Source organism: Vigna unguiculata, chromosome 3 (assembly GCF_037176805.1).
Source record: "Vigna unguiculata cultivar grain cowpea cultivar isolate G323 ecotype 2 chromosome 3, ASM3717680v1, whole genome shotgun sequence".
Classification (NCBI taxonomy): Eukaryota; Viridiplantae; Streptophyta; class Magnoliopsida; order Fabales; family Fabaceae; genus Vigna; species Vigna unguiculata.
The window spans coordinates 57,153,329-57,167,088 of record NC_140794.1 but is presented as its reverse complement, the minus strand read 5'-3'; the positions used below and the strand labels follow the sequence as shown (position 1 = coordinate 57,167,088).

At 28.4% G+C, this 13,760-nt stretch overlaps 1 protein-coding gene across 1 annotated transcript; it reads right to left on the bottom strand.

The window, feature by feature from the left end:
- Positions 1-966: 966 nt before the first annotated feature.
- On the bottom strand, positions 967-3,837 carry LOC114179535 (uncharacterized). The gene is made up of 5 exons (XM_028065906.2): positions 3,710-3,837; positions 3,316-3,370; positions 2,771-3,106; positions 1,557-1,900; positions 967-1,424 (listed from the first exon to the last, which is right to left on the bottom strand). Exons 1-5 carry the CDS (start codon positions 3,776-3,778, stop codon positions 1,206-1,208), a joined length of 1,023 nt encoding a protein of 340 aa, XP_027921707.1. The 5' UTR covers positions 3,779-3,837; the 3' UTR covers positions 967-1,205.
- Between the last annotated feature and the right edge of the window lie 9,923 nt (positions 3,838-13,760).

The following is a 13,760-nucleotide window of genomic DNA, read 5'->3' as shown; positions in this document are numbered from 1 at the left end:
TAATCGGTCTAGAAAGCAAGAATAAACAAAGAAACGAGAAGATGATGAGGTCCAAGCATTAAAGAAAATTAGGTAAGAAATAATTAATAATAAAATTATAAATGTTAATATGCAATAAAATATTACAGCTATTACATTATATAATGTTATATATTGGTACCCAAGTTTTGTTCAGTTTTAAAATAAATATTTTTTTAACGTAAATGTTTCAGTATTACAGCATCTCTCTAAGGCCACCACAATTTCTGTAAAAGATGGTCTCTTCCATGAAACACACGGGTTTAGGAGGCAGTGTCAGACCCATTCACAAGTGAGGGTTGTTTTTTTTTTCTTTTTCTTTAAGAGATACACTCTTTTCTTTCTTCTTCTTCGTTTACTAATTAATTATCTATTGTCTATTGGACATACTATTTGTTAAATGTATGTCTAATTTTCTTTCCATCATACTGCTTCTAACTAAAAAAAATACGCTCACTCTACAGCAAAAAAAGCATTTTGTCTTTAAATTAACGAATTTATGAAAGTTTCCATTTTGTTGAAGTGGATTGTGTCAAAGCTACCTTTTTTAGTTAAAATATATTATACGTCACAACCTCAATTGGATTCTTATATGTCACGCTATGTCATGCAATTTCAGTAATATGCAGAAAGCAAATAATATAGTTTTTGATCGTGCAATTTTTTAAAACTCATTAATGATAAAAAATAATTAAAAAAAAGCCATTTTTTTGTAACTAGGGATCTATACCCTGTTTATGACATTTTGTTTCCACTGACATGTTGTGATTATGAATCACTGCTAATTATTCTAACATCAGGTTCATATTATGTGTTCAACCAACAGCAGATCTTTCTGCAACTATTCAACTATTCAACCAACTTTACACTTGTGAATCTGGAAAGTTTTCAATTCTCTACTTAAACGAATGAGGGTTCCAACATGAAAGTATACACACAGGAAATATGTAACTAGTTGTAAGGGTTATAATTTGTATGGCCGCGGAAATAGAACTACCTATGATATCTCTTCATTTGCTTTTCTACACTGAAAATCCATTATGTACAAGTTCTAGCCATCACAATCAGTAGTAAACTAGCGGGAGGATCAATTCCTTCCAATCAGATGGTTTATCACCAAAAAAAACGACTAAGTAACCCAAAGATGAGTTGGGCTGTTTTCAGCTGTGAAATGATACTAACAAACCTTACATCAACTTGGCATCACTATTTAGTTCCAGAAACAGTCTCATCAGGAAGCTTGAGAAAGACCAAAAGCAAATCACAAGAAGCAAGTAAAGGATATTTGAAAGTGTTACCAAACTGCCTGCAGGCAGTTTGCTTTTTGCAACCTCAGATCTTCCACTTTCAAATGAAATATACGTTAGCAGATTTACAGCACGATGGATTTGGTGAAATCTATATGCCTGCGCATTAAATAATTTGTTAGTGTCATAATATGAATCATCAATTGAGAAGAAGGAATGGGAATATTTCAAAGAATCCTACTACCAAAAATCCAGGAAAAGGTTAATCAAGAGGGTATTGGATTCTCTTACATGAAAGATCAAAGAAATAGCAGCCCATGATGGTGACTTCCAATATCTTGCAAGCCGCTCAAATGTGAATTGGACAAGTATACCAACCAGGTGTGGAACAAAAGTCGTGGGGACGAGAGGGAAAGTCCATTGCAAGGCCAAAATCATTGTGGCTATTGGAATTGTTATACTAAGCACCATGGTAACAACGGAAGAGATTTGATATCCCAATTGTGGGCTAAAAGTAACACTTTTGTTTGCAGAATGATTTGGTTGTCTGCGTCTCATTAAAGAGTCCAGTTGAAGAAGAAAAACCGCAACTCCACTGTAGAAAGTTGCTTCTGTGAAGAATAATAGGAGTAAAACTGGAGACGAAGAATGAAGGGAAGTTCAGAGTTAAGCACTAAATTAAAAAAGTAACAAAGAAAGGATAATAAAGTACCAACAGTCAAAGAAAATAATGTGTCACTCCAGTGTTTGTGGATATTCAACCCAAAGTGCCAACATTGCAGCAAGTATGGATCAAATCAATATTTGGTAATGTTCTACAAAACACTTCTACTAGAAAAAATAAGAAACAAAAGTAAAACAAATTTCTTTATAAATGAAAACTAACTTAAACCTTAGTTAAAAATCAACTTCTAAACATTAGCCTACAAAACTCGTTTATTTGTTTTTTTCTTCAAATTTTATTTTTATGAAAAAAGATTGTCCAATCAAGCAAGACCTCATTTCAAATCTTACATGTACTAGTTTCAACAAATTATTTGTTTGACGGTTCAAACAGTTTTCAAAACTATTAATAAACTAGCAAATTCAAACAAGTATATATATCTATATATAAATCCTATGGAATTTATATAAATTATACTAGGGAATCTCATTTTCAAGAAAGTAAAATATTCTTTCACTTCAATTTTTCATTTCTGTCCAATTGTTCGATGATTCTTTCAAACTGTTTTGTCCTAATCATGAAAGAATGACCGGTTCCCAGTCACTCTATTAACAAGACTCATACTCCAGATATGAATATCCAGAAAGTTTAACGGTACCAGTTCCTTACCCCACCCCAATAAAAGAATTCTGAGGGCAAATTTTCCATTCATCAGGGACATGTTACTTTGAACAGCACATCAATGCAAGAAATACACTACACATTGCATATGCTAAATCGTATATATTGCATGAAAAGTAACACATCACAATAGAATTTCTTTAAAAGAAAAGTTAGTTACTTAATGACGACGACTCTCCAAAATTGTTAAGCATTACTTTAGGCAAAATGAGAGGAGGCAAAATGAAAGAAGCAACTAGGATAGCAGGACCCAACATCCATGATGCGCTGTTCTGAGTCCTCTCTGAATTTGATGAAATGACTTCGTTATCTCTGTTAAGGTCACAAAAGGGGACTAGTCTTGACTTTCCACCATTTTGGGATAAATGAAAACATGATTTGTTAATAGGAAAGATGTTTTCAGAAATAGAATCATGCTTTTCTGGCACCCAAGCATGCTGTTTCTGGTGCCTTCCTCTCAACTTTGGTACTCCGTGTATATACTGACTGGATTTGTCTAACCATCACAAACAGAAGAGTGTTAACAAAGGTCACCTCCAGAAATCAGAAACCAATCTTCCATAGTCAAATTATTTACCAAACTCAATCATATAAAATCACTATTTCTTCAAACAATGAAAATGATTATTAGGTTGTCAAGTCAGAAAATAATAAAAAAACAAAGAAAATTCACAAATAAGCCCAACAAACAATCAACCAAGCTACCTTTGTCATATATTGTCCAGTGAGCGACTCTTTGGCGGTGGAGCGATAACCTCAACTGAATATGGAAGGAAACGACACAATGTAAGAGGAAGAACAAACAAAACAACACTACTAGATGGTGCCATACTAAAATAGAATTTACTATCCAAGAAAAAGAAAAATTTACAAATACATTTAGCAACAAAATTCTAGCGAACAGATTTAATAGACTGATTACATATTATTACTCGCCAATTTTGGGAAAATAAAATTTCTATAGACATTCTTGAATTGCTTAATCTTTATTCTTGAATCTTTATCCCTTAATCTTTATTCTTGAATCTTTATCGCTTAATCTTTATTCTTGAAACAGTGAAAGCTACATTGCAAAAAAATGACAGAGAAAGTTAAGTACCTTGAGATTTATGTTGCGTTGGAAAGAAGAGGGAGAAGAAGAAAAGAAGCAACTAATTGCAGTGACCATTACTCTGAGAGAGAGAGAGAGAGAGAGGGTTTGTGAGAATGTTTGCTGCTGTTAGAATTTGATTTGTTTCAATTACCATTTGTGAATGAGAACTTCATTTATACAGTGGTACTAGTCTTTGAAAATGTTACTTCATCCGCAAGTCTTTGCAAATGTTCTTTATTTAATAAAATTACTTCTAAATTATTATATTTTACTTTTTTTTCAATGTTTCTTTTATTTAATTTCAATCATACTTTCAATATTATGTAATTCCCGGGTAATACATTTCCTACGTTTATATTATTCAAAATACTTTTTTCCAATTTTTTTCCCATTTTGAAAAGAGTCTTATAGGTAAATTTAGAAAATTATGTTTGAATATTACTTTTAAATGATTTTGATAATAAAGCTACTATTTTTAATAAATTATAACAAAAAAAAAATTATTCTTATTAATGAGGAAAATGAATTTTATTTCTACTTATTCATAAATTAAAACATCTTGTAATCTTATTAACCTTTGTTTGGATTTATGAAAATTTTCTTTTATTAACTTTTAATTAAACTTTTGAGATTGAAATATATATTTTACATATAAATTTGTTTCTGTTATAAAATAAAGGTAATAAGAGAGACAAAGGAGAGGAAGAATAGAGAATGAGAGAGTAGGGAGCAACTTCTGTTTTTATGTGTGTCGCATTACTGATAGGACGAGTCCTATTTATAGGTACAATATGGTAACCCAGAAAGGATATAAAATCAAATAGTAAATACAAAATATTACATCATAAAGAGTAATGAATAATATGATTATCAATCATATGAGTAATTGTATAAATCAATGGACGACCATTAATTCATAACACTCCCCCTTGGGTGTCCATTGATAAAAGAATGTGCCTCGTTAAAACCTTACTAGGAAAAACCCTTTGGGATAAAAACCTAGTGAAGGAAAAAGAGTACATCATTCTATATAATATTGTTCTTTGCATCTTCTAATTTCTCCCCCTCATGTAAACTTACATCATTAAGATGGCGGAGTCCAATCCTATGAACCAATTGCTCAAAAGTTCTCCTTGGCAAAGACTTTGTAAATAAATCTGCTAGATTTTCACATGAGCGAATCTTTTGGATCTCTACATCACCATTTCTTTGAAGATCATGAGTGAAAAAGAATTTTGGAAGAATATGTTTTGTTCTGTCTCCTTTAATATATCCTTCTTTCAATTGAGCAATGCATGCACTATTGTCTTCATATATCGTTGTTGGTTTCATTTTTCCCAAGGATAAACCACAAGTTTGTCGCACATGTTGAATTATAGACCTTAACCAAACACATTCACGACTTGCCTCATGTAATGCTAAAATTTCTGCATGATTTGACGATGTTGCTGTTATTGTTTGTTTCACAGATCGCCATGAAATCGCTGTGCCACCACATGTGAACAAATATCCTGTTTGTGATCGACCATTATGAGGATCTGATAAATAACCTGCATCTGCATAACCCATTAGATCTAATTTTGAATCATTTGGGTAAAACAAGCCCATATTCATAGTGCCTTTAAGGTAACGGAGTATTTGTTTTACTCCATTCCAATGTCTTCTTGTAGGTGAAGAACTATATCTTGCTAACAAATTTACAGCAAATGCTATATCGGGTCGAGTATAATTAGCAAGATACATTAGTGCTCCTATAGCACTAAGATATGGTACTTCAGGACCAAGTAGTTCTTCATCTTTTTCTTGAGGTCTAAAAGGGTCTTTATCAACATCTAATGACCTCACCACCATTGGAGTGCATAGTGAATGTGATTTGTCCATATAGAACTTTTTAAGCACTTTCGTTATATAAGCTTCTTGATGTACAAGAACACCTTTGTTTAAATACTCAATTTGTAATCCCAAACAAAACTTTGTCCTTCCAAGATCCTTCATCTCAAATTCTTTCTTTAAACAATCAATTGCCTTTGTGAGCTCATTAGGAGTTCCAACTATGTTTATGTCATCTACATAAACAGCAATTATGGCAAATTCATTCTCGGATCTTTTCATATAAATACAAGGACAAATAGGGTCATTTTTATACCCTTCCTTTAATAAGTACTCACTTAGACGGTTATACCACATACGTCCTGATTGTTTCAATCCATAAAGGGACTTATTCAATTTTATTGAATAATCCTTTTTAGAATTTGCTTTGTTGGGCACATTAAATCCTTCAGGGAGTTTCATATAAATATCATTTTCCAAAGAGCCATACAAATAGGCTGTAACAACATCCATGAGGTGCAAATTCAAACCTTCTTGTGCAACAAGGCTAATTAAATATCTAAATGTTGTTGCATCCAATACTGGAGAATATGTCTCCTCAAAATCAATACCAGGTCTTTGTGAAAAACCTTGAGCAACTAACCGTGCTTTGTATCTAACAATTTCACCATTCTCATTTCGTTTTTGTACAAAAACCCATCTGTACCCAATAGGTTTTACACCCTCAGGTGTGCGAACTACAGGTCCAAAAACCTTTCGTTTAGCAAGCGAATCTAATTCTGCTTGGATTGCATCTTTCCATTTTGGCCAATCATTTCTTTGCCGACAATCTTCAATTGTCATTGGTTCTTGATCATCATTGTCACTTATGACATCCTTTGCTACATTATATGCAAAAACCTCGTCAATATTGACTTTATTTCGATTCCATATTTTATGATTCATGACATAATTTATTGAGATCTCATCATTTTCAACAATTTCAGGTACCTGAGGTTCTTCTGGAACCGAATCATTGATTATGTCAAAAGAATCTTTTGGGACTTTTACCCCCTCGATTAGGCCATCTTGCCTTTTTTCCCTTTTTCTCACACGAGGATTTTTATCTTTGGAACCCAAAGGCCTACCACGCTTTAGGCGTGTTTGAGATTCATTTGCTATATTAGATTGTCCAACAGGAATATCAATTCTGATTGGAGTATTAGCAGCGGGTATATGCGACTTAGTTACCCTTTTTGTGTCAGTAAAAGCATCTGGTAATTGGTTGGCCAATTTTTGTAAATGAATTATCCGTTGAACTTCTAGTTCACACTCTTTTGTACGAGGATCAAGATGAGATAATGATAATTCATTCCAACCAATATCTTTTTCCAGTTTCTTTCTTTCTCCCCCTAACGTTGGAAAAATTGATTCATCAAAATGACTATCAGCAAATCGAGCTGTAAATAAGTCACCTGTTGATGGTTCAAGATATTTTATTATCGATGGAGAATCATATCCAACATATATTCCCAAACGTCTTTGAGGACCCATCATAGTCCTTTTTGGTGGGGAAATTGGGACATATACAGCACACCCAAAAATTCTTAAATGAGAAATATTTGGTTGTTGACCAAAAACCAACTGTAAAGGAGAGTATTTGTGATAACTTGTTGGTCTGATGCGAATCAATACTGCAGCATGCAGAATTGCATATCCCCAAGTAGTCATTGGAAGATTAGCTTTCATAAGTAAAGGTCGTGCAATCAATTTTAGACGTTTTATCAATGATTCTGCAAGTCCATTTTGAGTATGAACATGTGCTACTGGATGTTCAACTTCAATTCCAATTGACATACAATACTCATTAAAAGCATGAGATGTAAATTCACCAGCATTATCAAGACGAATTTTCTTAATTGGATAATCTGGGAAGTGGGCTCTTAACTTGATCAATTGTGCTAATAACTTAGCAAATGCTTGATTTCGAGTTGATAGTAAACAAATATGTGACCATCTAGTGGACGCATCAATTAATACCATGAAATATCTAAATGATCCACATGGTGGGTGTATTGGACCACAAATATCACCTTGTATTCGTTCTAAAAATGAGATTGACTCATTTCTAATTTTTTCTGGTGATGGTCTTATTATCAATTTTCCCTGCGAACATGCAGTACATGAGAAATCATTGGACTGAAGAAGCTTTTGACTTTTAAGTGGATGTCCACATGAGTTTTCAGCTATTTTTCGCATCATGATATATCCAGGATGACCCAACCGATCATGCCAAACAAGAAATTCATTCTTATTTGTAAGCTTCTGGCTTACAATAACATGCGTCTCAATCGCATTAATATATGTGTAGTACAAGCCATAAGAGAAGGCTGATAATTTCTCCAATACACATTTTTTATTTGACTCAATTTGAGTGATATAAAGATATTCAACATCTCCTTCATTATTTGTCTCAATATGATATCCATTTAGACGAATATCCTTGAAACTTAATAAGTTTCTATTGGACTTAGGAGAATAAAATGCATTTTTAATATGCAATCTTGTACCTCTTGGCAGAAGTACTGTAGCTCTTCCAGAGCCTTCAATTATATTTGTAGTACCAGAAATAGTACTAACATTGACTTCTCGCATTACCAAAGTAGAGAAAAATTTATTACTCTTGAGAATTGTATGAGTTGTTGCACTATCAGCAAGGCACAGATCCTCATCATTGGTGTTAATGCCAATATTCATTCTTCATATAAACATAAATATCAATATTAGAGATTACTTTGTAAGAGGAGAGAAAGAAAAAAAAAATAAAATAGAGGATTTTATTCATAAAAACATAAAAACTTGTACATATAAAAGCAACATGAATTAAATATAAAACATTGTCTTAAAAATTAATCATAAAATAAAACTATTTTCTAACACTCCCATCACCAATAAGGTGATCAATGCTTCCATCGGGTTTAGAAAAGAAATCACCAATATCAAGATGAGTAGTATCCATATGACCATAATCAGAATCACCATCTTCATAAGCAAAGTGTGTTTCTACATTCTTCTTTTTAAGTGATTCTTGGTAGAGTTCAACAAGATGCTTTGGTGTATAACAGGCACGGGTCCAATGACCTTTACTACCACAACGGTAACATATATTTTCAGCCTTTTTGCCATTATTTTCACCCCTTTCTTTTTCCTTTTTCGCATTCTTGTTCCACTTCTGTTGATGAAGTTTCTCTTTGAAAATTTCCTTTATAACCATGTCCAAATAGCATGACCACGACCACGACCATGGCTACGACCACGGCCAAAATTACGACCACGATTATTATTATGGTCTTGACCTCGTCCATGATTATATGGATCAGATGTTGCTGCATTCACTTCTGGGAATGGAGCAGAACCAGTTGGTCGGGCCTCATGATTTTTCATCAAGAGCTCATTATTTTGTTCAGCCACAAGAAGGCATGAAATCAATTCATAATATTGATTGCTCCATTCACTTCTGGGAATGGAGCAGATTAGGCGGATCTCATGATTTTTCATCAAAAGCTTTATTGCTTTGTCCAGCCAGCCATGCATAGGCATGAAATAAATTCACAATATTTGTGAAGTCTCTTTTCACAATATTTTTGTTATGAGCAAATTAGTTGCTTTATTTCTTTATTTAATGGTATCCCAATATCCATTGCATCTAAATATATTTCAACATTTAAAATCCAATATAAGGAATTCTTCCTTACAATATCAAGGGTCACAAATCCAAATTTTGCAACGTTTCGCGTGTTTAAAACTAACACATAAAATAATAATATTAATAATAATCATCATCATCAAAATAATAATATTAATAATAATCATCGTCATAATAAAAATATTATGACAGAGAATTTTGCAACGTTTCGCGTGTTTAAAACTAGCACATAAAATATTAATATAATCAAATTTCATGTATGAAATTATTAAAATCAAATAATAATAATAATAATAATATGACAGAGAAAAATAAATCAAACAATTATCATTACACAAAAAAAAGAAAATGAGATAAAGTTTGTGAATGAGAAAAAGATTAGAAAGAACCTCGGTTAAGGAATATAGAGCGTTGTTCTTAGGGAGAAAAAAAAATATGCCTTCACGCTCAGTTGGATAACCCTCGTGCTGATAACGTGTTATAAAATAAAGGTAATAAGAGAGACAAAGGAGAGGAAGAATAGAGAATGAGAGAGTAGGGAGCAACTTCTGTTTTTATGTGTGTCGCATTACTGATAGGACGAGTCCTATTTATAGGTACAATATGGTAACCCAGAAAGGATATAAAATCAAATAGTAAATACAAAATATTACATCATAAAGAGTAATGAATAATATGATTATCAATCATATGAGTAATTGTATAAATCAATGGACGACCATTAATTCATAACAGTTTCTAAATTAAGGTGTTATAATAGTGTAAAATATTATAATAATACTTCTCATTTTTCTATATAAACAATAAATGGAACTATTTTTCCTAATTATAAAAAAGGAGGATTCAATTTTAATTGTATTACTTGTTAATTCTTCTTTATATCCATAACTTATTGTGACATTTATTAGTGTTATATCCAAATACAGGGCCTTGCCAACCAATCAGCACATCCCTTAAATAATGAAAAAGATTTTCTTTTTTGAAAATCTTTTTAATAAATCACAAAAGAATGCATTGTTATTGTTACACATTTCAATGATAAATAAAAAAAAAATCTTTTTTTCAATTCCTTCTAAGAACAAAATTAGCTTTTGTCATCAATATAAGTTATATTTATTGATTAATAAAGTTAGTATATGGCAGAGTGAGTGTTAACATCCACAGCGTATAAAAGACTAATTAAATATTTTGGTTCAATTCGGGGAAGAATTTTGTTTGATAGAGAGAAGGTAAGAATTTATTGTTCAATATACTAAAAAATGAAATTATTTGGATTGGGAGACATTAAATAAGAAATTTATATTAGATTTAATTCCGTGATAGAATAGAGTTAGTGATATATTAATATATTTAAAAGACAATTTATAAAATAAGGTTTTAAAATAAGTTAACATTAAAAATAAATTTAAATAAATAATGATAAAAATTTATTAACAAAAAAAACTATATTTTTCAATAAACATACATTAAAGTTTAAATTAATTCTATTTATTATTTATTATATTTATATTTATATTTATATTATTTATCTTTTAATATAAAATATATTAGCAAAATATTTATTTAATTTCATTTTAGTTTATTAATTATTTTAAATTTTATTTATTCTTCATTTTATTATAATACAATATAATATATTTATAAATGTTTAACTATTATTTATGTTTACATAATTTATTATACTAAACGGTACAAATGGTTATAACTTTGTTCGTAAATATTGAGAAAAAAATTTAAAGATAAAATCATTTGTTGCTTTTTTTTATCATTTTTCATTTTTCATTTTTCAACATTAATTTTTAGGGGTGTTTATTAGGATAAATTATTTAATTATTTAATTTCATCCAATTTAATCTAATCAGATTGGGCTCACTGGGCTGAGTTTAATTTATACAAATTAGATGATAAATTTACTGAAAATATTAGAGATCCAACCAAAAACTCGGTTTATGTTTTTATTTTTATCTTTCATATTAGTTTCGAAAATGACTGAATTTATTGGATTATTTCAGGTCTTAAATAACATTTTGTAAAGTTACTTTTTAATTAGATTGATACCTGAAAATTATGACTACTGAAAAAATTTTAAATTAAAATTTTGACTCAAATTACCTAATTTAATCAATTCATTTAAGGATAAGTTGAGTCAAAAAATCTTATACCTCCAAAATATTTCCAGCATCTCTAAACAAATCTCAAAAATATCTTCGAACCATTTAAGCAAATTACGAAAATCACACTCCCAAAATTATTTTTTAAATGTCAACTTATGAATGTTAAAATATATTATTTAAAGTTGACTTCTCAAATATATAATACCGATTTCTAGAATATATATATTACCGAAAAATTACAGAAATAAATTTTTAAATATATATAATATCAAAAGTCGACTTTCAAAATATATAAATATATATATATATATATATATATATATATATATATATATATATATATATATATATATATATATATATTTAAACTAAAGTATAACTGTTTTTAAATTTTATTTTTTTAGTTTAATTTTCTTTTCTAATATATTATATGAAAACAAAATTATGTACATATTATATATATATATATATATATATATATTTAAAAGTTTTTTATTTTAAATTTACTTTAACATAATTTATTCAAAAATTAATAAAACTAGAAATTAAACATAATTAAAAAAAACATTAAATTTCAAAAAAAAAACAATATATATATATATATATATATATATATATATATATATATAAATGGAACTCGAAATTTTTTATATATACTAGTGTAAACACAGGTACGCATTTTTTTAATATACATGATAATATATTAGTAATGAACGATATTGTAATATTATTAAGTTAATAAATTAAATAAAATTATATTTATAAAAAATAAAGTGAAATGTATGGAGAAAATAGGAAAAAATAACTGTTGATGAATATAAAAAAAATGAAGAAGGAGAGAAGTAAATAGTTTTATAAAAACTTGTAAAAGTAACTGTTAATTTTTTAATATTTAATAAATAATAATATTTTAAAGGATAAAGTTAAAATTATGAAATGTGTATATAAAAAAGAGAATTCTTTATTTATATATATATATATATATATATATATATATATATATATAATTTAAAACTTTATTATTTGTATTTAAATTATTTTTTAATTTTATTTATTTATAAGTATTTTTATAATTATTTTATTTATAGAATTAATATATGTATTGTTTTCTATTTTATTTAAAAAAAATTAATTGTATTTAAAATTTAAATTTTTAATTTAAACTATTTTCTTTTATTTTTTCTATTATATATTTCTTGTATTTTTAAATATTTACTTTAATATAATTTGTTAAAAATAATAAAAATAAAAATGGAATAGAAGTAAAAAAATAAATTTAAAATTTAAAAAGAAAAACGAAAAAAAATATATATATATATTAATTTAAATTATGTTTTAATTTTATTTAATTTATAAGTATTTTTTTAATTAATAGAATTACTATATTTATTATTTTATATTTTATTTAAATTTTTTAATTCTATTTAAAATTAAATTTTTAATTTAAATTATTTTTTCTTTCTCCTTTTAATTATATACTTTTTATATATTTAAATTCAAATTTACTTAAATATAATTTCTTAAAAAATTAATAAAAGTAAAAATTAAATATAATCAAAAAATAAATTTTGAATTTAGACACCAAAAACAAATATATATTCAGAAGTTGACTCTCGGTATATTTTTTTTATATCCGTAAGTTCAAATTCACTAGATGTCGGCATCCAGAAACATCTTTACTAAAGTTGAGATTCGGATGTAATTTTGGGTGCGATTTGTGTTATTATGTTTAAATGGTCAAAGGGTAATTTGAAATTTAAAATTTTTTTGGAGGTGAAAAACAATCTTGGAGGTGTAGGAAGAATTCCCAATAATGTTGGAAAGCAATCCAACTTAAGTGAACTCTGTAACAAAATTGTCCAAAATTTATCTGACCCAACTCATAAATATCACTACCAATATCCATACTTTTCCTTGTTTTTACATCGGCAAGCACAGTAAATATATAAATCTATACAAATTGTAAGAAATAAGTACACCTTTCAAGGACTCTTTTTACTTATAAGTTCCCAGGATTGAATTGAAAGCACCAAGCCAAAAACTACATTAAACACTATAAAATTTGTAATTTATATAAAATTTATAAGTTCCCCTGAATACAAGTATTATATATTTTATGATAGAAAAAACTTTTACACTTTTCATCAAATAACATTGTAATGAAATGATATCAAAAACTGAATTCATGCAATTTCTTGTCGAGCCCAACATTTGAGGTCATTTGAAAAATGTTTGCGTTGGAAAAATCTTAAAAAGACTACTATTAAGAATTAAATATAAAAAAATTCTATAAAAATTATTAAATTTATGTTAATGAAAACTAAATATAAACTTCAAATCATGTAAAAAGTTGATTGAATTGAAAACTAAAAAAAAAAAATGAGACAACAAAATTATAAATTATAAAATTTTAATTTTAAAATTCGAT

What these genes read in the sequence shown, in the direction of transcription:
- LOC114179535 (XM_028065906.2), bottom strand. Translation starts at nt 3,778, where the DNA reads ATGGTCACTGCAATTAGTTGCTTCTTTTCTTCTTCTCCCTCTTCTTTC. An exon ending in AACGCAACATAAATCTCAAG is followed by an intron (nt 3,371 to 3,709) that starts GTACTTAACTTT and finishes TTCCATATTCAG; the next exon opens with TTGAGGTTATCGCTCCACCG. An exon ending in CTGGACAATATATGACAAAG is followed by an intron (nt 3,107 to 3,315) that starts GTAGCTTGGTTG and finishes TGTGATGGTTAG; the next exon opens with ACAAATCCAGTCAGTATATA.